The sequence below is a fragment of the Caenorhabditis elegans genome, chromosome V (genome assembly GCF_000002985.6).
Source record: "Caenorhabditis elegans chromosome V".
In the NCBI taxonomy this organism is placed as follows: domain Eukaryota; kingdom Metazoa; phylum Nematoda; class Chromadorea; order Rhabditida; family Rhabditidae; genus Caenorhabditis; species Caenorhabditis elegans.
Window position 1 is genome coordinate 10,965,572 of NC_003283.11, and position 25,758 is coordinate 10,991,329.

Genomic DNA, 25,758 nt, shown 5'->3' on the forward strand with positions numbered 1-25,758 from the left:
TATTTTCATCAAAAATAAATAAAATGCGAGCAAATTTTAAACCTGATTCTTGGCGCCGAAATGCGGTAAAAAAGTGTAATGCAACCATGGACCAGTGAACTGCGTAGAACCCCTATGTTTTGCGTACTGGCATTCTGCCAGGGGCACATACGCAGACTTTTCAGTGTATTTTTCCTCTGAAGAACACCACTCTTTTCAAGCGCCTCTTCTTTGAGCGTCGCTTCACTAGATTCTCCGACTCGTTGGTGACATCATGACCGGAGTAAGTTTATAAAATTAATTTCATTAAATTTGCAGTGCTGTTAAGAATAGTTAACGTGATTTCCGTTCGTTGCATTGAAAAATGATTAGGCCAAACCTTGAAATGACGAAATTTAACCAATTATTGATTTTTATTTTGCAGAAACTGTATGGAAACAAGGACAACTTCAGAACCCAAAAGGTTTTGATTGCTGCCAAGCTCGCCAACAAGACTGTCACCCTCGCCGGAGATGCTGCTCCAGCTGACAAGTTCCCACTTGGAGTTGTACGTTTTAATTTATTTAGATGTCAGTATTTGACGATCTGTGAACTATCAATGTGCAGAATTTCAGACCCCAGCATTTGAAGGAGATGCTCTTCTCTTCGGAGCTGAGTCGATCGGACTTCACCTGACTGGAACCTCAGCTAACGCCGAGACTGTCCAATGGCTTCAATTCGCAGAAGGTTATCTTCTTCCAGCTGTTCTCGGATACGTTCTTCCATCTGTGTCTGCAGCCAACTTTGACAAGAAGACTGTTGAACAATACAAGAATGAACTCAACGGACAACTCCAAGTACTCGATCGTGTTCTTGTTAAAAAGACCTACTTGGTTGGAGAACGTCTTTCTCTTGCCGACGTTTCCGTTGCTCTTGATCTTCTCCCAGCTTTCCAAGTACACTATGACCCAGATTATATGTATACACTCCTAATTTTCAGTATGTTCTTGATGCCAACGCTAGAAAGTCCATCGTCAACGTCACCCGTTGGTTCAGAACCGTTGTTAACCAGCCAGCTGTTAAGGAGGTTCTTGGAGAAGTTTCCCTTGCCTCATCGGTTGCTCAATTCAACCGTAAGTTTCTTTTTTGTTAGTGTGAATTTGTTTTGTTCCACTGCGAAGTCAGCAGACTAGTCAATCGATTAGTAGGCGTTACAGTGGTGGAATATCAAGATTTATGTACACCGTCTTTGCTTGAAACAGTTTTTGTTTTTGCTTTGTTCGGAACGTTTTTCATGGGACTGAGAGTTGGAAATTTAGCACTGGTCGTTTACAGGGTTGTCCTGCAGTCAATTCTAAGTTACCTTAGTTTATGTCCCACACATTTAAAAAGAAATCTAATTTTATAAAAAAACTTCTGATTTTGTATTCCCAGTTTAAATTTTATTCTTATTTTACAGAAGCCAAGTTCACTGAGCTCAGCGCTAAAGTCGCCAAGTCTGCTCCAAAGGCCGAGAAGCCAAAGAAAGAGGCCAAGCCAGCTGCTGCGGCTGCCCAGCCAGAGGACGATGAACCAAAGGAGGAGAAGAGCAAGGATCCATTCCAAGATATGCCAAAGGGAACATTCGTTCTTGACAATTTCAAGAGATCTTATTCCAACGAAGACACCGCTACCAAGGCTATCCCACACTTCTGGGAGAACTTCGATGCTGACAACTGGTCCATCTGGAAGTGCGAGTACAAATACCCAGAAGATCTCACTCTCGCCTTCATGAGCTGTAACCTTATCAATGGAATGTACCAAAGACTGGAGAAGTTGAAGAAGAATGCTTTCGCCTCCATGATTCTTTTCGGAACCGACAACAATTCGACCATCTCAGGAATCTGGGTGTGGAAGGGTGACAAGCTCGCCTTCGAACTCAGCCCAGACTGGCAGGTAGGACCATTTCCTCGATTTTGAATGTCGAAGAGTAGTCATTTGTATACGTGATACACTTATACAGAGTTACACTTTTCGTATATAAGTGCTTCTTCTCGTTGGAGTTGTTTATTTAATGAGCAATTACCTCTAAACTGAAAGCAACAATTTTATGAATTCTCGATAGTTTTCACAATAATATATTTCAGGTTGATTACGAATCGTACACCTGGACAAAGCTTGACGCCAAGTCCGATGCCACCAAGAAGGAAGTCAACGAGTATCTTATGTGGGAGGGAGACTTCGGAGGAAAGAAGTTCAACCAAGGAAAGATTTTCAAGTAAACTGGAGTTTCCATACAACCCGGTGTATTTGCCATTTAATCCTGTTGTTTACTCTGAGTCGGAAAGAATAAATTGTTTTCTATTGTTTATAAAGGACCCGGTATCACTTCAATAAATTATATCTTCTTCAAGTTGAGATTGAATTTATTCGTCTATAAGTGTTCCTAAATAATTTTAGATTTAAAAATTAGCTCCTAAGCTTGTTTCTTCGTTTTCGGTCGTCGTATAGTCCTCGATGTGTCCTTCGAAATATTCTTGATTTGCGTGTTCCAAAAAGCAAGATTTGATGTCGTTGAAATATTGTACACATTGCAAATGGTTGATTGAGAGGCTATTGACATCACTATCTTGACTCTGTAAAAATCATTGCGTGTCAGTAAAATGTCTCTCAAACCTGATCGCAGAAAGAGTGACAGTGTATTGGAACTAATGATTTGGAGCAGCATTCCGTGTGGTTTGTTCCTCGTGCCGCACAAAAATGAATCTTTTGAATTGCAGTCACTGGGCACACTGATTGTTGAAGAAACACTGCACTGACTTCTTCTGATGAGTACGTAGAATATGAGCATAAATCTGTGCAAGATGATTCAACTTCGAGAAGTGAGCAGCAGGTGGCAAAGTGCTCATCCGGTGTCTGTTATTTAGATATTATTGAAATTAAAATTTCCAGGAACTTTTTTCATAAGTTAACTTTTCCATGATTATTAGGTAGACACGTAAAGGTCACGTGGAGTCAGAAAGTCCCATTTCGCTTTGATCTTCAAGAAATGCGGGAGAAGAGACGCAGACTTTTCAACCGATTTTGCATGGTTAAGTGTGTGCTGACGTCACATTTTTCTGGGAGAAAAAATCCCGCATGTTTTGTAGATCAAACCGCAATGAGACAGCCTGACACCACGTGAAAGGTGAGAATCCTCGCCGTTTGTTACGCGTATTGGTCTCGCCACGAGGAAAACGAATTACTGTAACTCCTTTCAATCGATTGACTAATTTTTTTAAGTAAATTTTTACAATAAATAAGTTTCTCCTAAACAAAATTGTGCAATATCGTTCAATAAATCGAGCCGAGCTACAGTAACTCGTTGTCCGCGTGTCGAGACCTATGCGCGTAAGATATGGAGGTTTCTAATCTTCAGACGTCTGTGTGATATCAATATCGCGGACGAACTGTACACGTAAAAACGTAAACACGTAAAAAACAAGTAACATGATTTTACGGGAACACAAAATTCTGGGAATGCGTATTGCGCAACATATTTGATGCACAAAATATCTCGTAGCGAAAACTACAGTAATTATTTAAAAGACTACTGTAGAGCTTGTGTTGATTTACGGGCTCGATGTTCAAAATGATTTTTTTCGTATGTATATCGTATATTGACAGCGATTTTCAACTTTCCTTCGTTTCTTCGTATGATTTTCTAATTTTTTGCTAAATTTTAATGTTCAATCAATAAATACCTAAATGATTTTTCGTCATTTTGAAAACGGAGCCCGTAAATCGACACAAGCGCTACAGTAGTCTTTTAAATAATTACTGTAACTTTCGCTACGAGATATTTTACGCGTCAAATATGTTGCGCAATACGCATTCTCAGAATTTATGTGTTTCCATAATACTGTCAAACTTTTTTTTTGAAAATACATGGTATACATACAGAAATCGGCTTCAAATCGGGAGGCCTTGATGATTCATCTTTAAATGTTTTTGTTCCAGCCGCTGTTCGGGCAACGCATCCACCTCTCATACACATAAAACCAATACCACACGGGCATCCGATTGGTTGAATCTGAAATTTTAATTATATGTTTTTGTCACTTACATGCTGCTGAAACGAAGAAGTGATCAGGTTTTGTTTGTTTTTTCAACCTTTACCTTTTTTTTGTTGCCAAAAAGTTTCATTATATATTTCTTTTATCTTTGTGCAGTGTGTTATTTAAAACACAATAAACTTCAATTTTCAAGCATAGTGTAAAGTTTGTTCAAAGTTGCATCATATTGTATAAGTTATGACAATCAATCGCTGCGAGACTCAGAAACCCGGTGATCTCTCACTTCTTTTCGCAGGTTTTGGTAATTTGCCAAATTAAAAAATTGCGGCTTTACATCTGTATTCATGTAACTTTGAATCAAATTTAAAACACATTTCGTCTTACTATTGGTGTTTGTAGACATAATCCAAAAAAGCAACTCGACCCACAACCGCCTCCAAATCCGCCTAAGCATCCCAAAGATATACACTGAAAGTAAGACTTTTGGAAGATTGATAAGAAATTTAATAGGTATACCTGACTAGAAAACATAACAAAAATACAGAGAAATGCAAAAATGTGTAAATTAATGTAGGATAATGTAGACATAACTATTACCCTCAAACGAAGAATGAATGAAGAAGGTATGTTTGAAGAAAGTTTAGTTTGAAAAACTTGAAACTAAAAAAAACCAGTTGTCATCTAGTACATCCATGTTTGTCGAGCCTAAACATGACGGATAAATGCGGCTAAATATATTTCGATTCTATATTTGTATAACACATGGGTCAAACAATAGGTCTGTCCAATGACCGTTCTTTTTTTCATACAAACATAAGAAATTGAAAAATGGAAAATGAGGTCTAGTACTTTGTTGTTTAAAGGTTCACAGAAACTAACAGATGCAATGTTCTTTCATCACCACCACAGTCATCATATAAATAAGAATTAGTATACAAAAAATTAAGAAGACGCGAGACAAACAAATGTTCCGCCCGATGATTGAGGTGTAAATCCGGAGCAACAGGAAGCAAGTGGAAATTTGCAAACGGCCAGGTTACAGTACTCCTTCTCGAATGCAGATCTGCAAAATTGTAATGAAGTCGTTAAAGTAATTTTTGTGTGAGTTCTTCCCAATTTTCAGATTTCTATAGATGAGGGGTTGCCCATTAAAAATTGAGCTATATGTGTTTGAGTGGTGATCATGGTTATGTTAAAAACAACCTATTTTTGAAGTGCTTAAAAAGTCAACTCACCCTGAGCATGTACACGTGTCAACTGGTTTATTGCAACTTCGGAACCGTTGTTGTGTTCCACATGATCCACATGTTTCTGTACACGTGGACCATTCTTGCCATGCGTTCCACGTTGAAGTCGAACAATCCGATGCTGCTGCCGTCGATGTTGTCTGAAAATATTAAATTATTGAAACTAAGCATCACTAATTTTTGGTGTTTGTCTCAATGAAAACTAACTTTCTGAACTTGATCTAAAAAGTCGGTCACATTTAGTCCGGTGATCAACTTTTTTGAACTTCCCGGAATATCTGTCAGCGTCGTCGCGCTGCTATTTGATAAAATCAATAAGGCAGTTTGTAGGGCGACCGGTGAAAGAGACATTAGTGTGATATCAAATTAAAAGTGAACGACAAAAGTGATATATTGACCTAATTAGATCTCTTCTGACCAGAAAATTTTACATTACAACTCACTGTTGCTGCGGGAGCTAGTGTTGTGGTAGTTGCTGCTGTTGTTGCTGGTGCAACAGTTCCACAACTTAATGAGGTTATCACTGTTCCATCTGGAGTGACCCATTGTGAGTTGGAATTACACGTTAGAGTCATGAATGTAGAACCAACTCCAGAAGATACTTGATTATTGTTTGAACCCAGAAGAGCTGCGGTTTGCGATGTGACAGGTGAAGCACATGTGATATCCGCAGACATTATTGATCCAGAAGTTGTTGTGTCAACAGTCATAAATCCACTTGTATATCCAGGTGTGGACACTGCCGTCACGAATCCGGTGTTACAGCTTGCTGATGGTCCACTAGAACTTTGTGTTGTTGATGAAGGAGCAGGAGTTGTAATTGGCGCTGGAGATGTTGATGTTGCTCCAACCACAGATGTTATCATGCAAGCAACTCCATCGATTTCGATTCCATTTCTTTGCCACGTATTGGATGAGGAGCATGCCATTGAAGTTGCAACTTGACCATACATGGCAGATAACGATTGTCCATTTGAATTGAAAAATATTGTCGCATTTTGATTTGTCTGAAATAATTTTTAACACTTTTACATCAGAAATGTAAGATTTTCACGTCATACAAGTTTGAAACTTACATTTTCTCCTCTACACTTGATGACCACAATTCTACATTTGCTCGATTGATCGACAGAATGACTGAGAAGAAGTTGCCCATTTGTAGCTCCATTTATAACCAATTGTGAAGATGTTAATGCAATTGCTTGCATGTTTGGACAAAGTTGGCAGGCCGTACTTGCAGTCGTAGTTGTTGCTAATGTTGTTGTCGCAGCTGCTGAAAATAAATATATTTCGATCTCGAATTTCCAAAAAGTATCTTACGGATTTCACCACATTTTAGATCATCTACAACTGTTCCCAATGCAGCTGATGTTCCAGATGTTGAAGCACTGATAGCAGTAATAACCCATTGTGCATTGGAATTGCATGTTAGTGTCATGTTGATGAGCCCGTTGTCAGACGTACCCAGAACACTTCCACCTCCGTTTGTCAGAACTGCAGTACTTGAATCCTAAAAAATGAATTTTGTGAAATGAAAATATAATTTGTCTTACATCTGGTGCTGCACATGAGAGCGTTGTTGACAATCCACCATTGACAATCTTTGTATCCAAAACCAAATAAGCTCCAGCATCACCTTCGATGAGAGGATTGACAAGACTTGATCGACTGCATGCCAACCCTGTATCACCTGGTACGACATAAGCAGTGGTAGTGACCGAAACTGGTGCCGCCGTTGTTGTCAAAGCTCTGTCAGCAACCTTACAAGAAGCGTAGCCAACTGCACTACCGTACCAATCCCAAGTTGATGCGGCAGTACATGTCACTACTGTTGATGTGATTCCTTGATTGCTCATTGTTTGTGCACCGCCGTTGAATAGAATCGTTGAGTTTTCTGATGCTGAACTTCCAGCACATGATAAGTAAATGACTCGGCATGCAGTGGCAGTTGTAACATGATCAAGGATGAATTGACCATTTCTTCCATTTGCATCAAGTTGATTTGGCTCAAGACCGATTGCTGGTAGATTTGTGCACAATTTACATCCTGCTGCAACTGTTGCTGGAACTAATGTTGTAGTAGAAATTGCAACAACACATGCAATGCTGGTTATAACAGTTCCGACAGGTATTCCTGTTCCACTTGCAGATGAAACAACCCACTGAGATGCAGAATTACAGTTCAGAGTCATATTTGTGGTTGGTGTTCCAGTTGATGAAGTCGCACCTGTTGAGCTAAGAAGCAGAGATTCAGAAATTCCAGTTGGAGCTTCACAACTCATGACAACTTGAAGAGATGTTTCAGAAGAAATTGTGTTCATCGAAAGATAACCAGCATTGTAGCCGCTTGGAATTGTCAACATAACATTTCTTGCGCAGTTCGTATTCGGGGATGATCCTGCAGAGGTTGTTGGAATTGTTGCCATCGTTGTTGTCAATGGGATTGTGGAACCAGGAGGAGTCACAACAATACAAGCAACTGTCTCAACACCAATACCATTTCTCATCCATTGCCCACTCGAACTACAAGTCATTGTCAATACAATTTGTCCAGTTCCACTCATTGTTCTCGATCCTCCATTGAATGAAATAGTAGTATTATCAGTTGCTGATCCTCCATAGCATGTGATTGTTACAATTCGTTCCATTGTTGTTATGTTGATGTAGTGGTCAAGGATCAATTGTCCGTTCGATTCATTTTCTCCAAGTTCTGTAGAAGTTAGTGGTGCTGCAATAAGATTCGAACAATTCTGAGCTAGAGATGTCACTGTTGTAGTTGCTACAGTAGTTGTTGCATACTGTCTCCCACATGATAAAGATGAAAAGACAATTCCAGCAGATGTTTGCCAATTGCTCATTGAGTTGCAAGTGAATGTCATGTTAATCATATCAGTTCCACTCGAAAGAATTGTTCCAGAAGCTATCCATGCAACAGTATCAGAACTAGTTACACCTTCACATGCTGCTACAGCTGTCATGCATGTACTTTCTTCTTCAATTGAAATTGTCGATATTCCATTCCAGTAAGGATAGAATGCGTGAAGTGAAGTCATTGGAAGTACACCACATGATTGACATGCTGTCTCTCCAGTTCCAGCTTGACGCTTCTTTCGTTTCTTTCCTGTTGATGGTGAAGATGTTGTGTCTGGAAGAAGGAAAAATTGAATTTACGTTAAATATAGCAAGCATGAAACATGATAAATTTGATGGAGATCATTGATTGAAAAAAAACTTACTTGAAATCAAACAAGAAGCAGTTGAATACTGAGTATTTTCGTACATCCAAACAGCATTGTTAGTACATTGCAAGCTTACTTCAACTTGAGATGAACTATTGATCTTCACTGAATCTAAATACAACTCTGCAGTTTCATAATCCATAGTTCCCATGCAATCAATAACGGCCTTCCTACAAGCTGTCGCACGATCCTTGAAATGATTAATGACAAGCATTCCATCGTATGATGCACCTGTGCCCATTAATCGAGGAACGATGTTTGGACAAGTATTACAGAGACCGTTGGAAGTAGTCGTTGTGGTAGCTAATGCAGTTGTTACAATCACAGTATCTGATCTTCGTTGACAAATCACAGATGTCACAACTCCAAATGTAGAACTTGTCCATTGTCCTTGCGAGTTGCAGGCGAAATCCGTATAGTTGACATTGCCATTAGCATATTCAGCGTAGTTTCCGTTAATGACAATGCTTACAGGATCAGATGGCTTAAAATTATTTTGGTCGAAAATATTATATAATTTAATTGTCATTACATACCAAAACACCTTCACACATCATTGAAACAGTCATACATCCAAATGCATTTATAGATGTTGTTAATGTTGTAAAACCATTGAGGAATTCTGTATCATTCACTGATTGAATTGGCAGACGTGCACATTGAGAACAAAGATCTATAAAAAGAGAATTTGAAATCAAAAGATTAAAAAGTGTTCAAAATACTAACTCGTTGACGGATTAGTGACCGGTGCCAAGGTTGATACAGTAGTGGCGACAGCCCCTGATCCAGTAGAAATCAAACATCCAACATTATTCACAGTAGTCGTTTTGTAGATCCATGCTGCAGAGCTATCACATGCAAGTTCTAAAGTGTGAGTAGCCATTCCAGTTGATATGGGAACAGAATTGAAGTAGAGTGTTGCATTTTCAGTAGAAACTGTTGGCCCACAAGTAACAGTGAGTGCACGACAATTCGTTGCCGGGTTCACAAAATGATCCATGATTACCATTCCATCATAACTATTCGATACTCCCGATGACATCGCAACAGCAACCATGTTTGGACAGGAACCGCACTGTCCGGTGGGAGCAAGAGTTGTAATGATAGATGGAGTTGTAATTGCATTTTTATGACCACATGCAAGTGAAGTGATAGCAGTACTTGTTCTTCCAATCCATTGAGAATCAGCATTGCATGTCAGATTTGCAGTTGTAGAGCCAAATCCACTGGAGTATGGCATTCCCGACGAGAGAAGAGCCACTGCATCCGCGGACTGAAATATTAGGTAATTTTGAGAATACTTTTTAAATTCAAAAATAACTAACCGTCATTCCTTGACATTTTACGAACAAAAGCGAACAACCTTGAGCGTCTGTTGACTGTACCACTGTAGTAAACCCATTGAGATAAGTAGATCCTGTGCCAACAGATACAATTGGTGCTCTTCCACACTGACTACATGCAGGTGCTGTATCATCTTTAACAGTTGTTGTACTTGTAGTTGGAGGAGCTGTTACTCCATTTGAGGCTGTTGAGATCAGACAACTAACGGTGGATACTGATGTTATGTCATAAATCCAGTTTGCATTAGAGTCACAGACAATTGAAAAAGAATGAACTGCTGGTCCAGTGGCTACAACCGAAGATCCAAAGAAGATAGTGGCGTTTTCAGTATTCAGTGTCGGCCCGCATGAAATATCAACTCTTCGGCATCCCGCACTTGTGTGGTGATTCAAGACAATCATTCCGTCGTATGAGCCATCACTTGGATTCAATGCCTTTGCTAACATATTCGCACACTTTGAACATTGTGATTGAGTTGGAATTGTTGTTGTTGTTGTTCTGGGTGATGTAGATGTTATGGTAGTAGTAGTTGGAGTCGAAGTTGTCACTGAAAATCGTTGCAATTGTATTCGCCCTATTTCTGAATCTTACAATTATATCTTCCGCATGCAACACTATCCACAATTGTACCAGCAGCTGTCATCCAACTTGCTGCAGAATTGCATGTAAAATTGAATGAAACCGATCCGACTCCACTGACAAGAGATGTTGTGGCAGCAAGAAGAGTTACACGCTCATTTGCAGTAATTCCTGAGCAAGTTACTTGAATGACCGAGCATTGGTTGACAGTTGAGAGAGTCATTACAGTGACACCGTTCTGAAGTGAATTGTCAATTGATGATACGGCTTCCGCATTTAGACGAGAGCATTGGGCACACATTGCTGAAAAATTTTTCTGGTTATGAATGCGGTTTAAAAATTTGTGTTTCTTTCTGAATTAAGAATAAAGAAACAACTTACGAATTGCTGGATTCAGTGTTGTTGCTGTCGTTGGTACCACTACTGTAGTTGGTGGAGTGACAGTAACACCAGTTGAAATAATGCAGCTAACACTGTTAATGACGGAACCTGTGTATCTCCATGTTCCATCCGAAGAACAGTTCAGACTGATTTCAAGAATTCCAGGTCCATTGCTGACGGTACCCATTGGCTCAAATATCAGAGACGCAACTTCAGTACCAGTTGTCCCTTGACAGGAAATATCAACTTTCTTGCATTTTGTGACTGGATCAACATAATTGTATAGTACAATCATTCCATCATAAGTATTCGTTTGCAGTAGAGCTTTGGCAGATTGCATGTTCGCGCATGATCCACAAGCTGATGGTAATGCTGTGGTTGTGGTCGTTTCTGGAATGAAGTGAATAATTTGATGAGAAAAAAGTAAAAACTTACGCGATGTATATCCACAAGAAATACTTTCAACTGTTTGAAGTGATCCAGTAACCCACATTCCAGCTTTATTGCATGTCAATGTTAAGTTTGCATTAGCTCTAGATGTAGCAAGTGTTGCATCAGCATATATCAAGTACGCTTGATCGGTGGCGGCAACTCCATAGCAAGTCAGTTGGACGGACATACAATTGGAATATGAGGTTGTTGCTTTCAAAAGACCATTTGTATATTCAGATGATGAACTAAGAATTGCAACTGGTAATCGGTTACATCCACTGCAATCATCTCCCGGAGCAGGTGTTGTTATAGGTGGAAGTGTTGTGATTGGAACCACGGCAGTAGCTGAAAATAATATGTTAGTATCTAGATTTGAATATTGAGCTTACTTGATGCCAAGCAGCTAACAGTTGAAATCTGTTTCCCTTCATAAACATACTCTCCATTCGTACAAACCAAATCCATTGCCAACTCTCCTACTCCTGACATAACTTCTCCATTTGGATTGTAGTACAAATACGCTACATCATTTTCACTCATTGTTGCTTGACAAGATATCGAAACTCGATTACAACCGTTCTGCTTATAATGCCAAAGAACTAACATCCCATTGTAAGTACCGGCGGCATTTTTTGCCAAGGGTTCAAGTGCCACACAATTATTACAAACTGAAGGAAGAGTTGTTGTGGTTGATTCAAGTTCTTCTACAGTGGTTTCATCAATTGGCGAACCCGTTGCTGGTCCACGAGTTAGTGTTCCACCTCCAGGAGTAGATGGCATGCTATCAACTGTTGTCATATCATTTTGTGTCGTGCTCATAATTCCACTTGGTGTCGTGACTTCTTCCGGTGGTTCCGCTTCTGGTGTGGTCTTTGGTTCGGTAACCGGTTTGAATGACGAGTCTTTGGTCGGTGGCCCTCCATCGGTCGATGGTAGTTCGTGAAGGGTAGATGCAACCAATGGAGTTGTTGTGGCTACTTCAGGCATTATACAAGAAATATTGTTGACAATGCTGTTAGTTGTTGTATCCAGCCATTTTGAATTTTTGGTGCATGTAAATGTTCTGTTTACTGTCGAGCCACTGTCCAAGATTCCTTTGTTGTTATACATCAACTCAACAAGTGTACCTCCCTGAAACAATAAAATTTAAAAAACATAGGATAAAAACAGAGAGAAAACTCACATTGATTGGTAAGCAATGAGCATCAACGGACAAACATTTATCAAGAGTATGATCTAGATAAGTGACACCTTCTGGATGAATCGATTGACTGACCACTAAATTTGTACAGTTCATGCAGGGATTGTTGGGATCTATTCCAGGAATTGTAGTTGGTCGTTTAGTAGTGGTAGTTGGATTTGCATAAACACATCCCAAAGATGTAACAGAAGCTGCCAAAGGACTCGTCGAACTGAGAAGGACCCATTTTTTGTCACGGCAAGCAAGATTAGCACTCAATGGAGCTGATAGATAGCTTGTGTCGCCTGATAGGATGGTGCTGACTGGTGTGGTGTCTCCGATCTGAAAATATAACAATTTGAAACAGCTTGAAGCTACAATGGAAATTTTGATGTGGGTTACCTCAATTGGTCTACAGAAGAATTGAACGTAGTAGCATCCTGATGCAGAATATCTGTTTAAAACAGAAGAAGCATCATCGAATGGGTTTCCATTGAACAATTGTACATTTATCTGTGAACAGTCGTTACAAGTGGACCCTAAAATAATTATTAATTTTCAAATTAAAAAAGTTCACTTACAAGTGTATTCTGTAGTAGTTTCTTCAATAACTCCAATAGTTGTTTCGTCGGATGAACCTGGACTAGTTTCCGTGGAAACAGAATTAGATGAAGCATTTGGTTCTTCAGAAGAGACACTGGAATCTGGAGTTGAAGATGGAAAATCTGAAGATGATGCACCAGGAGCTTCTGAGGACATACTTGGCTCAGATGTGGAACCTGAATCCGTCGAAGAATTTGGAAGTTCTGATGAGCTGGAATCGGAAGATCCACTTGGTTCAGTTGAGGATCCGCTTGGCTCAGTTGAAGACCCGCTTGGTTCAGTTGAAGATCCACTTGGTTCAGTTGAAGATCCACTTGGCTCAGTAGTGACTGACTCGGAAGATGACGAATCCGAACCTCCAGTGCTTGAATTTGGTGATTCAGATGAGCTACCAGATGGTGAACTGGACACAGCGTCAGTGGACGAGCCGGATTCTTCAGTTGTAGCCGCCGGAGAAGATGAGGATGCAGATTCTGACGATGAAGCATCTGATGGAGTACTAGATTGAGATTCGGTGGACTCTGATGGGGATGATGAAACGTCTAATGGCGTGGTCGAATCAGAAGAATCAGATGTTACAGATTCGGTTGACGAAACGGAACCAGTTGTTGATGAGGAGTCAAGTGTTGTGGAAATTTCTGATGAAGATGTGGTCGACTGCATTGATTCTGTTGTTAAGCTGATCATTGGAGTTGTTGTAGAAACAGCTATCATGGTACATGTTTTGAATGGAATTGTCGTTGTTAAAACAGGAGTTGTTTTACATGCAGGTGATCTTGTGACTCCAGGCATTGCGGTTGGAGTAGGTGGGAATGTGAAAGGATCAAGACCTCCACCACCTCCACCTCCTCCGCCAGGGAACAATGTTCCAAGAGTTCCAGGTGACATTGTTGTAACTGTTGTAACAGGCGGAGCACAGTCATCGTATGGAGCAGGACTTCCTTCGATTGGTAGAGTTGTATCAACACCAGGAGCATTTGATGGGAATGTGAAGTCGAGCGTAGTTTGAACTGAGGGGTTTGAGACACCATCTGTAACTTCTCCAGCAGTAGTTTCTTCTGCAGTAGTAGCTTGTGTAGCAGATCCTTCCGTGGTAGTTGCACTGGCTTCTGTTGTTGTTTCCTTATCAGTAACTGATCCTTCTGTGGTCGTAACTGAATCTTTGGTAGTAGCTGCGCCTGTCGTTGCTGATCCTTCTGTAGTTGTCACCGAGTCTGACTCTGTTGTAGTGATCGATTCCTGTGTCGTTGTTGCTGCAGTAGTGGCGGATGCTTCAGTTGTGGTTTCAGAATCTTTTGTAGTTGATGCTGCGGTCGTGGCGGATGCTTCAGTTGTGGTTTCAGAATCTTTTGTAGTTGATGCTGCGGTCGTGGCGGATGCTTCAGTTGTGGTTTCAGATTCAGTTGTAGTGGTATCTGCTGTGGTTGCATCTGTTGTCGTCATTTCTGTTGTTGTTGTTTCGTCTAACATCGTCGTTGTTTCACCATAAGCGGTTCTAAAAAATGTTGGCGTTTCATAACAAACAAGTAAAAAAATACAACAACTCACGTGCCAAACACAATAGTTGAATAGGGTTCTGAAAATATAACTTTTAGTAAATTGACATTCAGAATACATACCTTTTGTTGTAGTTGTTCCACATACCAATGTTTCAGACATTTCACCTCTAAAATACGGAATTGCGATTAACAAAAACTTTTAAAGTTAAGTGTTTGAACAAATGTTTTAACTACCGTATTTTCTCTATTAGTCTTGCATGCAAGACTAACTTTCAATTAGTCCGTAGGGGTGCAAGACTAATAGAGACTGCACGACTAGCAGAGGAAATACGGTAACTAAAAAAAAACATTAACCTTCTGTTTTTCTTATTCAGTTTTAGCTACGTGATTAAACATTTCAACTGTATTACTTACTCGCACGTATCTTGTCCACCTGAGCAGAATAATGGCGACTTCGAGCAATCCCGTTTTCTCACTGATACAACTGTTGGATCGATTACCGTTACGGTGGGACATGTACTCCATGCACCCCAATCACCCCATATCGCAGAGGTACATGGGCAGATAATACAAAATTCTTCTGTCGTTGGAAAATAACTACTAAATAGTAAGAGAAAAAACAGCTGTGATAGAATAATCGATGTGCCTTGATAAACTGTCGGACGCCGATTTTTCCGTTTCCAAGCTGTACATGAAGGATTTTCCATTGATCTGAAACTTCAGTTTTTTCTAACTTAATTAACTTTGGTAAAATTTTATTTATAATGTTGAACAATGAAAATGTTCGGTCTACCGGTCCAGATTAATAACAGGAACAGACTGCCATCAAGTTTACATTACTTGAAATCGCATAGAATCTCAAAAATTTAAAATGAATTCTAAAAAACTGAGTTCATAGAATAATTTTCCCCCAAATTGTTAATTTCAATTTCAATAAGTCATATCGTAGCTTTCAGCGTGTTTGATACTTATTGTCATGCGGGCAAGTTTTCGAGCTTGACCAAAAAATTTTGAGAAAATAAGTTAAACAAACCTCCAAGCTTATTCTATATTTTTTCATTACCTTTTACAATTCATAGACACTCCATAAGAACTGGAAATTTTGAAACTCAAGTAGAAAAACAGTGATTATGTGTGTAGAGTTCTGAAAATGTTTCTTGATTTATTGGTGTTGAACATTTACACGTAACATTACACACAAGACTTAATGACATCGATTGGAACGGTTCAAATGTGTATGAAAAAGAGCGTAGGATAATCCTTTTTTGAAAGTTTAATCGAAAAAATGAAACAAAGAATATAACTGTGTATTGTTGTAAGGTAAAATGATACAATATCTCAAATTTTATTTTCAAAGTGTTTGATGAAGACTAAGGTTAAATCTTTAATTTCTGGCCGTCAGTTTTAAATGGATCTTCTTAATTTTTAACATCAATAACTTCAGGTCAAAATTAAATGTAGATACTTACAGTTTATGAAGGTAACTAATTTTACACAGTTCAAATTAAAGTCAAATTCTAGTAACATAATAAAATTGACAAAATAACTAGGGGATTTTGAGTAAAGTTCAAAAAATTGTCGAAAAGCGACATAAAACAACTGGTAAAACCCGGGGGAATGTTCTCATTCTCGTTGTTTCTATCTACACACATACGCTTTGGATCAAATCGTTTCGGTATTATAGGAGGGGCAGATTAATCCAACTGAGGGCACATGGGTCATGTAAATCATCAACATGACGGGGTTTTTAATAGTCTCATCTCAATTAAGATTTTTCGAATTACGAATTACGTACATCGCTGAATTTCTTCACACATTGCAAACATCGTCGTCTTATTGGTAGTTCGAAAAATTGAATTGAATTCAAATTGCTTTGTAGATTCTGTGTCTGTGAACTACCTAGAACTTTTTGCCAGTTTTACTACTTGAAATATTATTTAGATTTATGCATTATTTCTTTTTCAATACTGAGTTTCCTCTTTTAGTGGTGCACGCAATTCCTAATATTGGAAGCTTATAACAGTGTATTCTAGGTATTTCAAATATTATCAACTGACTTGTTTTTATCTCGTTTTGTGGTAATTTATAGATATCTCCAAAGTTAACCGGGAAATGCGTGGCATATATAATTTTTGACAGTTTAAGATTTTCTGATCCATTGAGTGATTCTTTACAATAAATTCTTTTTTCGGAACAAAACAAAAAGGTCATTAAACAAAAGTTCATGTTTCACTTCGAAAGAAAAACGCTCCGTGAGTTTAGATCAAAAGATTGATTGAATTTTTTGTTAATCTGGTAAAAGTACTTTCAATTTAAAAGTAACACTGCGCTTCAAAAAAGCACAACTGTACAAATTTGAACAATTTCAGTTAACTTTTGCCTCTGGTAAATCGATTCTGATCGACGTCGAAGTCAGTCCAATCGACGCAGGTATACCCAGCTTCGAAATACTTCGGCGTCGATCAGAATCGACTAACCAGAGTATACAAGCAGTTTTTTTAGGTGCAAGATTAAGATATTGTCGTCAATTGGGTATTTAGTGCTGGTAATCTACAGCATTAGTTTTGGTTATTTTCGGATTGAAAAGTAGAAGTTTTCAATTAAAACTCATAGAAATCTAAAAAAAAACGTTACTTTAGGAGGAAAGTTAGGATAGATTCTGCCTGTCAAGATCATTATGCATATGACGATCGGCGTCGAATCGTTATCAGTTCCTGAACTCTAAAATGTTATCCTATGGTAAAATATTTATCAGAAAGACTAAATATTTTCTACATTTCTTCAAAAATTTTCAAGTCAACATTTCACCACACAATTCAAAAAATACGAATATGTCGGACAGGAATCGGAAAAGAGGGTTGATCTGGAATTTACTTATAATCTTTACATATTGTGTGTTTTCTTTTTCATTTTGAAAATTATATGTCAAGAAGATTCCATGAACCCATTCGAAAAACAAATTTCAATTTTCAATATTCGTTTTGTTGCTCAGAAAGTGTTGCTGATCACAATTAAACATATTCATTTTGAATCTCTCCAAATCGTTCAAAAATCATCATTCTTTCAACAATTTCCTGTGACGACATCATCCCTTCGAGTGCTGTGAAAAAGTCGTGTCCTATCGTCGATTCTTTTGTTTCACACTGCAATGAAATATAGATAATCCGCACACTTTTCAATTCAATACGGAACCCTTTTTTCTTTCAACTATTGCTCATGGCAATTTTTTCAAATTTAGGGGGGAATGGGAAGTGCGAGAAAAAAAAACGAAAGAAAACTCAATTTGAAATTCAGAGAATTCAAAAGAGAAGTGCCAATCATACTTAGGAACACTTTCAAGAGATCCCGATTTTCTTTACTGAAAAAATACCACGGCACTTTCTTTGCGGCTTTTCTGCAATCACAAAATTGTAAATTGATCCCTTGTTAATTCAAATACTGAGAATTTACATTTTCCCACCCAGAAAACGATTGAATCCATTTTTTTCTGTCCTTATAATTTGCATATTCTGATGAAAAACCAAAAGGGCTTAGAAGTCGAATGAACAACGATAATAAATCTGCATTCGATTAAGCAAATCCCTCGAAAGTTTTCGTTAGAAGGAATGTGTGCCTGCTTAGCCAGTGCAAAAAGATGCATCACAGGCCGAGCCTACACGTTTTTTCTGACTTCCGATCATTAGTTGGCAATTATCTGTTGGTTGAGTAAGAATTATTTGTGATCGTGGGGGTGTACAGAAACCAGGAACCGTTGCTGAGTTTCAGATTGTATATTGAAGAGTCTGAAGCGCAGGAAAGCCGTTTTCTGACAATTTTGGAGGTTTTCCATCCGTATTAAAATGATAGTCTAATTTCAGAAAATTTACAACATTTTGGAATAACTCCTTTAAATTTCATCTTGCACGACAAGAATGACTCGATGACTTTTTCTTGTTGTCAGAGAAAAAATGACTATGGATCTAAATTCTAGATGCTGTCAAGTTAGAAAATAATGCGATTCAATACTGAATTTCCAAAGTTTAAATACTTCTGAAGTTATACGGTACGTTTATTCACTCTTTACTTTACTTACTGAAACTTTCATCCTTCTAGCTCTGTTTATATGGTTAAAAAACCCCAATTACTATAAATTGAGCACGTGAACACAATTATTATGAGAAGTGTGACACGAACATAATTAGGTGATAATGTTTTATGATAAAAACTGGCCTTCTCTTTAAAGTTAAAAATATGAAGATTCATGAACTTTCTAAAATAATAATAGTTTATAATATGAACAAGTATGTGAAATCTGAAGTAGCGATGATCACTTTGGTAGAGATCGTGCCGAGACCCACTCAAAAAACAGTTTATGCGTTTTGGCTGAAGCATCAATCTTCCAATTGCAACCTTCTAAAATAATTGAAACCATGCTTTAATTTTAATTTTGATGTTTCCCAGCATCAAGTGTAGTTTCTAGGAATATTGTATTAAAAAGCATGTCGTCAAACTTTGGAATATTCAATTTGAAGAAAAATAGACGCTTCCAAGAGAATACAAGAGAAAATCAAGGATAACAAGAACCAACGGAATGTTGTTATTGTTCTTGTGATTCCTCATTCTAACCCATAATCATCATCATTTATTCCATCTATGTTCTTTATTTTTTCTCTTTTAATCTTCCTATTTTTTAATCCATGACTCTTTCCCTCTTCTATTGCTCCCTGTGTGTACATAGTTGATTATCTCCTCCTCCTTCTTCTTTTCTATGCCGTCGGCCCGATTAATCTGCCATCTTCTCCCCCTTTTTTCTCGCCTCATTCCAAACCAGTACCATCACCATCACTAATTTGTTCGGATATATCGCCATCTTCTTGCTCTTGTTCATGGTTCTTTTTTTGGCGCTCCACTTGGTACTCTATCAAGACCAATAAACACATCTGCGAAATGGAATATGCTCGAATTCAATTACCTCCATCTTTCTCTCTCTCTGCTCCAACACTTCAATGTTATAATAGCGTGCAGCTCTTCCAATTTCCTCTCTTCTCACCAATCATCTTTTTTTTGAAAAAAGGAGAGAAGAATGAGTTCATCATAAAAGACAACATCATCATCATAATTGCCATCTTATTTGTGTCAATGTTTCTGCCTTTAGAACCCAAAGGTCCAATAACGTCATCTTCTTGTTTTAGAAACAGAACTGTAAGAAAAATTGCAAAGCTTGTTGAAAACGAATGAAATTTATTCCTTCTGAAACTGTTCATATATCCTAATAGACACCCCTCTAGCAAAAAGTTTAAAAATTTCATTTTTTCTCCTCTGTAAAACAGTGAAAACATTATGGAAGCTCAAAATTCTTATTTACGGACCTACAAAAAAGTTTAGTAAAAGCAGTGACAGAACATCAAGAGACTGTTTTAAAGTTGAACATTGTTCTTCATATTTTTCAATTTAAATATTATTTTGGCTTTCCTGACTTGAACCGTTTAGAACACTGGATTCTACAAATTTCACAACTACCTAGTAAATCACATTTGGGTAATTAATTTTACAAGTTGTGATTTTGACTTTCATTAAGTAAAGTTAACATAGGAAAATATTGTAGTTGATTTTGCACATACTAACACCATATCAGTCGTGTGGAGAAAAATATAAGATATCGGAAAAGTAGTTTGAACTTATTTGTTCACAATTTAGATAGGTTTTAAAAAGATATTAATGCGGTAGAAAATTGCCACCTACAGTACTCCAAACGTGTCCTGTCATAATTTTATATGTTCCTCCTTTACTACAGTGCTCCACATAATGATACGGCCACCCCCAAATTTTGGTATAACTCAAAACTGGGTTGAGATAGCAAAACATAGTTTCTTGTGAAAATGTCCGCTGTACTGGCTAACTTTCAGATAAGTATTGGAAATATACATGAACCGTTCGTAAAAAAGATAAACCATTTTTTCATGAAAATCCATATAAAAAAATCCACAAAATGATACGGCCACCCTTGGTTTTTGTTTTCTTTTTTCGTTTTCTTTGCAATTTTTTTTGCTAAACGGTAGGTTTCATGTTCGTTTGTGTTTTTACAGCTATGTGTCGTGGAATAACTTTAACTGACTACGAAAAAAGACGAATTGTGCAAAATTATCTCAAGGCTTTTCGGATCGTCAGATTTTTCGTGATTTGAAACGTTCGAGAGATATGATCATTCGATATGCTTCAAATCCTGCCGCTTATTGCACCAAACAGTCTTCTGGTCGCCCACCACTTCTTTCTGGTAGAGACAAGCGAAAAATCGTTCGTCGAGCATCAAATTGAACAGTGACTTGCTCGAAAATTAGGAGCGAGATGCACCTGCCAGTGTCTGTTGAGACTGCACGACGTGTTCGTTCGAATTCCCAGTTTATCAAAAGACGAAAATTGAGAAAGGCTCCTTTCATTACCGAAAAAACCGCTAAAATCGTATTCAGTTAGCTAAAATCAGCCAGAGAACTAACTGGAGACAAGTGAAGAGTACCGTATGATCATTCAAGCCCAATTTTGGTTTTAGTTCATCTTTTCCTTTTCTTAAATCGTACCAGTAATCACGGTAGCCTTCTGGTTCATCACAGTTAAACTTTTCCTCGTCACTGAAGATGATCTGAGACCAATACATGAGCTTGAATGATCATACCGTAATCCTCACTTGTCTCCAGTTAGTTCTCTGGCTGATTTTAGCAAACTGAATACGACTTTGGCAGTGTTTTTCGGTAATGAAAGGAGCCTTTCCTAATTTTCGTCTTTTGATAAACTGAGACTTCGAAAGAACACGTCGTGCAGTCTCAACAGACACTGGCAGGTTCATCTTTTTTGAGCAAGTCGCTGTTCAATTGGATGCTAGACGAACGATTTTTCGCTTGTCTCTACCAGAAAGAAGTGGTGGGCGACCAGAAGACTTTTTAATAAGTGGCAGGATTTGAAGCATATCGAGTGATCATATCTCTTGAACGTTTCAAATCACGAAAAATCTGACGATCCGAAAAGCCTTGAGATAATTTTGCACAATTCGTCTTTTTTCGTAGTCAGTTAAAGTTATTTCACGACACATAGCTGTAAAAACACAAACGAACATGAAACCTAACGTTTAGCAAAAAAAATTGCAAAGAAAACGAAAAAAGAAAACAATAACCAAGGGTGGCCGTATCATTTTGTGGATTTTTTTATATGGATTTTCATGAAAAAATGGTTTATCTTTTTTTACGAACGGTTCATGTATATTTCCAATACTTATCTGAAAGTTAGCCAGTACAGCGGACATTTTCACAAGAAATTATGTTTTGCTATCTCAACCCAGTTTTGAGTTATACCAAAATTTGGGGGTGGCCGTATCATTATGTGGAGCACTGTATAAAATGAACTGGGAAATTAAAAATTCTGTTGTCTTTGAGAAGTGGAAGAAACAGTAAATATAAATATAAGTAAAAAATGAGCCATGATACAGCTTTAAAATTGGTAATAATATTTCGAGAAAATTTTTTTTAAACATAGTAATCATTATCATCTGTTTTCTTTTTCCATGAATATATGGATTCAATACTCAATGCTTCCTAATTTTTAAAAACTGCGAATAAGAAACACAAAATGCCGTGTCACTACTTAAGCTCTAATATATTATGCGTTGACATTATCCATTCCTGATATGTTTTTGTTTGTCACTTTCTTCATATTTCCACATTTTCTAGTTTATGACGCTCTCATCAGTTTTCCACTTAGAAGTGCTTATGTCACACCACGGCTTCCGGGCTTCTCCTTCCCTCCTGTTAATATCATAATCGTCAGTCTGGAACAGGATGGGCATATTCTCTATCCCCTTGCTGCTGCTGATTCTCTGTTGCTTTTCCTATGATTTTGGCTATGATATTAGTATTCCTCTCTTTTACGCGCATGTTTTGTCTGTCAGGATGACTAACGGATTTGGAGGGCTTGCGGATTTTGAATTTTTTCGATATTTTTTTTGTGGAAATTTGGTGGAAGCGAGAGGTTTATTTGTCTAGTAAACAAAAACTTGAGCCGTTTTTATTTTATTGCCCACTAAAATGTTCCATTAAACTGTAACAATTCCAAAATATTTATCTGGTCCCTGGAGAGTCCTCAGCTAAAATAAATTTATTGGACTTTTTTTTTGTTAAGTAAATCAAGCGTTTAGTAAATCTAGTTATATCTAGCGATAGAAACATTTTATTTTTAAGTTTTTTTTTTGCATCGTAATCGTGGTATGCTTGTGATAATATCGATTTTTATGTTCAGCAAAATTATTTGTGAAAACTTACCACAAAGGCAAAACTGCTCGGAGTTTTTTAAAAGATTTTTTTAAATTTTCAACAATTTTACCACCGGCATTACTAAAGTTTTACATTTCATCATGGTATGCTAATTTTCGTAAAATTCAATCTTGTCATAAATTTGTCAAAAAATAAACTTTGCCATAATATTTGAATCGAGTTCTAAAATTTTGTTCAGAAGTTATAGAGACAATGAACTTTTCGATGAATAATTAATTAACTGATTCAAATCATTTTTACTGTTTTCTTTATAAATGTAACGAGTTATAAATACCTAAAAATCAAGCTCTGCAAACTGTTTATCATAAAAGTTTTTGAAAATTCTATACTTCTCTTATATTGACTTTTCTTATACATTTTTTTCCAAAAAAACTACAACAAAAACCAGTTTCAATTCTTCGCATGACCTATCCGTGTCTCACGTCATTAAATCATTTGCCGCTTCGTGGAGCTCATCGACTTTTCTGATTAGATATAGTTAATCAGTCGAGCGCACTGATATCTTGCTGACCTAGTAGGAAACATTGTTTGAGTCGGAGTCGTGAGTTTTTGCCAAGCACTAAAATTTCAAAGCTCTTCAATACTGAGCCACTTTTTTTAGAACTCATTTGTTCTGGTTACAAATTTTAAGAAAAAAAAGACTGCGATCTTCGACCACATGCAGATATCTTTTTTTGAAAATAAAAACAATAAAAAATAAGAAAATGAAGAAAAACAAACACTTGTCAATCATAGTATCAGTTTTCGAGACTGATGGATTCTTTGTTTTGAATAAACAAGTTACATCAGTCAAGATTAAAGAGGAATTCTTAAGATTCGAGATACTCTAAGTATTTATAGTTTTTCGATTCTATCGAATGACGTCTAGCGAGTTTGAAAAATTCTGTTACTGATACTGTAGTTTACTGTTTAGTTTTACTCCTGCTGTTCACTTTCGTTCCTTTATCCATTTTCATCTCTCCTTTGCCGCAAAGCTCTTCCAAGAACATGCACTATATTATTAACAGATCTATCAAAAACTGTCATATAAGCCTCTCATTAACATATTCTGTCATTTTCAAAAAACGTTTCAGTGTTTAGCACACTTCGTGAACAAAAAGAAAAGACTCACATAAGAACCTACTGGCAAACGGAAGTTGAGCACTTCCGTCTATCGTTAGCGTTTTTCTTTCACCACCGAAACATTTTTCTCTTCATTAGAACAAGAACAACTCTCACTTTTTCATCCGACCATTTTGGATTCCTCCCATTCGTTTCACTTTTGAATATGGCAACTTTTGATTTTATAGGAGCTTGACTACTATTGATGAGCCATTTTATTTTTGAAAAGGTTTTTCTTACAGCTTAGAAAATTTTAATTATTTGTGATAAACTTTTTTTAAGTGTACAAAATAATGAGTGTTTTGAAAAACCACCTTTTCAAAAAATATTGGTTTTAATGTTTCAAGTTGCTAAATATCAAATAATGTTTTCAATTATTTTACTCCTATGATCCTGAAATTATATTTTTCAAGTTTTCCATGATATTAATGAAGATTTCTGGAATTTCTACATCGTGCATTATCCTGGTTTTCTGTTTTTTAAAAGAAAAAACTTCTAACATCACAGTTTTTATCATAAATCTTTGACTATTAGATATTTTGGATCTTATTATCTATCTTATGCTGAACTACTTCCCAGATGATCCGACTTTGCGTCAATTTATCTCTTTAGCTTTTTGTTTTTAATTTACTGTCTAGTTCTCTTTTTTTTGCTTTAGGAGCCTTTCAACTCATTCTTCCATTTCCCTGCAATCGTCTGCTGAAATATGATTTCTTTTATTCTGAAGAGCTTTGGTCTACCTGTTTGGCTATCAGTCATTCATTTTCTGCACATAATTTTCATTTTCCTCCTTTTGTTAAGATCTCTGTCCGGATTAGATCAATCCAAGAAGCCCACCATCCATGCTGTCGTTTTCTTTTTTCTTAAAATTGGTAATTTTTTGACGCATTTCCTCGTTTGTCTTTTCTCATTTTTATTGTTTTTGTTTTTGACGGATTTTGAATTTTCATCAAAAAAAAGTTCAAAATCTATTGTTCTCAAGCCGGAACTTTTTATTTAAAATTAAAAAAAAAACCCCCAATAGAGTGTCTTAAAATTCCATTTAAATTCCATAATGTTTATTGGCAAAAATACGATTAATTGACTGTGAGAATTGTAACTTGAAATTCATGCAATTATATCACTTCTCATAAAATATATAATCGAACAGATTATCGATAGAAGTAGAAGCTCTTGTTAAATCTTTCTTCGTCTTGGAAGGGGATTCCGTGAGTCTCAGCAAATGAACAGCAATAAATTGAGCTATCGTCGCCTACGTTCATTCTGCTTGATAGTTTTTTGTTGAAGACGTGCTTGAATTTCTATCGGCTATAAATAGATTATTCGAAAATTCCAATTGACTGAACACGGCTCCGCCAAGCTTTCTTTGTTCGCTTAGATTTTTGAGATTCATATTTCAAGTTTTATTCATTTGTCGTTGAATATCCATCGCGACTGTGTATACTTACAGTTTTACGTCCGAATGATTTATTTTTATTACTAGTAAGACTCACGAAACTTACGTTAGCGACTTCACTTCTCCCAATATCCATTCCGCCGAATCGTTGGGTGACGGGTAAGCTTCTCCCCCGTTTTTTATTGTTAGATCGCCCTCATGGCGCCCTAACAATAGCTTTGTGGAAATGTTTTGTCATGTTTTTTATATGTTTCTGTACAGTTTTGTTTTTTTTTCCTTTTTCTTTTTTTGGGTACTTTGTTTGGGTAAATCAAGAAGAGCCGGGCGAGCGTAAGTCGTGCCTTTGTAGAATATATGTAATTTTTTCAAAGTAATTCCATTTTTTTCTTCAATTTCTCCCCCAGAACGGTAAAAGTTTTGATTTGAATTCTATCTTATTGTAAATAAGGTTCACCGTAGCTGTTATTG

General features: G+C 37.2%; 3 protein-coding genes and 7 non-coding genes across 15 annotated transcripts; 5 read left to right on the top strand and 5 right to left on the bottom strand.

The window, feature by feature from the left end:
* Positions 1-147: 147 nt before the first annotated feature.
* On the top strand, positions 148-2,351 carry eef-1G (putative elongation factor 1-gamma; the record flags this gene model as incomplete). 3 transcript variants are annotated; one of them, NM_073399.7, is made up of 6 exons in its annotated part: positions 148-262; positions 404-526; positions 594-914; positions 959-1,091; positions 1,418-1,893; positions 2,085-2,351. In NM_073399.7, 6 exons carry the CDS (start codon positions 254-256, stop codon positions 2,217-2,219), a joined length of 1,197 nt encoding a protein of 398 aa, NP_505800.1. The 3 variants fall into 3 exon arrangements, with proteins under 3 accessions (NP_505800.1, NP_001379321.1, NP_001041100.1); NM_001392606.1 differs by having other exon boundaries at positions 202-262; positions 404-548; positions 2,085-2,341; NM_001047635.7 differs by having other exon boundaries at positions 254-262; positions 594-815; positions 2,085-2,219.
* On the top strand, positions 1,127-1,344 carry F17C11.15. The gene has a single exon (NR_023974.1). It is a non-coding gene; the product is annotated as a small nucleolar RNA F17C11.15 (small nucleolar RNA).
* Positions 1,919-2,045, top strand: F17C11.14. Its single transcript, NR_003473.1, has one exon. It is a non-coding gene; the product is annotated as a small nucleolar RNA F17C11.14 (small nucleolar RNA).
* dbd-16 (DB domain-containing protein) lies at positions 2,348-4,599 on the bottom strand. Its single transcript, NM_001269351.3, has 5 exons — positions 4,509-4,599; positions 4,377-4,460; positions 3,878-4,009; positions 2,614-2,853; positions 2,348-2,573 (listed from the first exon to the last, which is right to left on the bottom strand). Exons 1-5 carry the CDS (start codon positions 4,578-4,580, stop codon positions 2,400-2,402), a joined length of 702 nt encoding a protein of 233 aa, NP_001256280.1. The 5' UTR covers positions 4,581-4,599; the 3' UTR covers positions 2,348-2,399.
* F17C11.20 lies at positions 2,741-3,973 on the top strand. 3 transcript variants are annotated; one of them, NR_102066.1, is made up of 2 exons: positions 2,741-2,851; positions 3,937-3,973. The 3 variants fall into 3 exon arrangements; NR_102067.1 differs by having other exon boundaries at positions 2,741-2,769; NR_102068.1 differs by having other exon boundaries at positions 2,741-2,819; positions 3,937-3,971.
* Positions 4,600-4,773: 174 nt separating the features above from the next.
* Positions 4,774-15,642, bottom strand: fig-1 (the record flags this gene model as incomplete). Of its 2 annotated transcripts, NM_001129475.3 has the most annotated exons (21): positions 4,828-5,055; positions 5,228-5,379; positions 5,683-6,246; positions 6,316-6,512; positions 6,560-6,749; positions 6,793-8,384; positions 8,476-8,962; positions 9,015-9,151; positions 9,205-9,751; positions 9,804-10,369; positions 10,414-10,704; positions 10,783-11,172; positions 11,218-11,559; positions 11,604-12,345; positions 12,398-12,736; positions 12,797-12,933; positions 12,976-14,492; positions 14,546-14,573; positions 14,617-14,663; positions 14,911-15,207; positions 15,560-15,642. In NM_001129475.3, 21 exons carry the CDS (start codon positions 15,571-15,573, stop codon positions 4,935-4,937), a joined length of 8,697 nt encoding a protein of 2,898 aa, NP_001122947.2. In that variant the 3' UTR covers positions 4,828-4,934. The 2 variants fall into 2 exon arrangements, with proteins under 2 accessions (NP_001122946.2, NP_001122947.2); NM_001129474.4 differs by lacking the exons at positions 5,683-6,246; positions 6,316-6,512; positions 6,560-6,749; ... (14 more) ...; positions 14,911-15,207; positions 15,560-15,642 and adding an exon at positions 5,447-5,590 and having other exon boundaries at positions 4,774-5,055.
* Positions 15,643-17,599: 1,957 nt separating this feature from the next.
* On the bottom strand, positions 17,600-17,742 carry F53B7.10. Its single transcript, NR_069390.1, has one exon. It is a non-coding gene; the product is annotated as an Unclassified non-coding RNA F53B7.10 (non-coding RNA).
* Positions 17,743-19,138: 1,396 nt separating this feature from the next.
* Positions 19,139-19,317, bottom strand: F53B7.12. Its single transcript, NR_069391.1, has one exon. It is a non-coding gene; the product is annotated as an Unclassified non-coding RNA F53B7.12 (non-coding RNA).
* Positions 19,318-23,908: 4,591 nt separating this feature from the next.
* On the top strand, positions 23,909-23,967 carry F53B7.11. The gene has a single exon (NR_069392.1). It is a non-coding gene; the product is annotated as an Unclassified non-coding RNA F53B7.11 (non-coding RNA).
* Positions 23,909-23,967, bottom strand: F53B7.9. Its single transcript, NR_069393.1, has one exon. It is a non-coding gene; the product is annotated as an Unclassified non-coding RNA F53B7.9 (non-coding RNA).
* Positions 23,968-25,758: the final 1,791 nt, after the last annotated feature.

Coding starts and splice junctions, on each gene's coding strand:
- dbd-16 (NM_001269351.3), bottom strand. CDS start 4,580: ATGTCTACATTATCCTACATTAATTTACACATTTTTGCATTTCTCTGT. Junction 2,854..3,877: donor CCGATTTGAAGCCGATTTCT/GTATGTATACCA, acceptor TCTAAATAACAG/ACACCGGATGAGCACTTTGC. Junction 2,574..2,613: donor GTCACTCTTTCTGCGATCAG/GTTTGAGAGACA, acceptor TGATTTTTACAG/AGTCAAGATAGTGATGTCAA.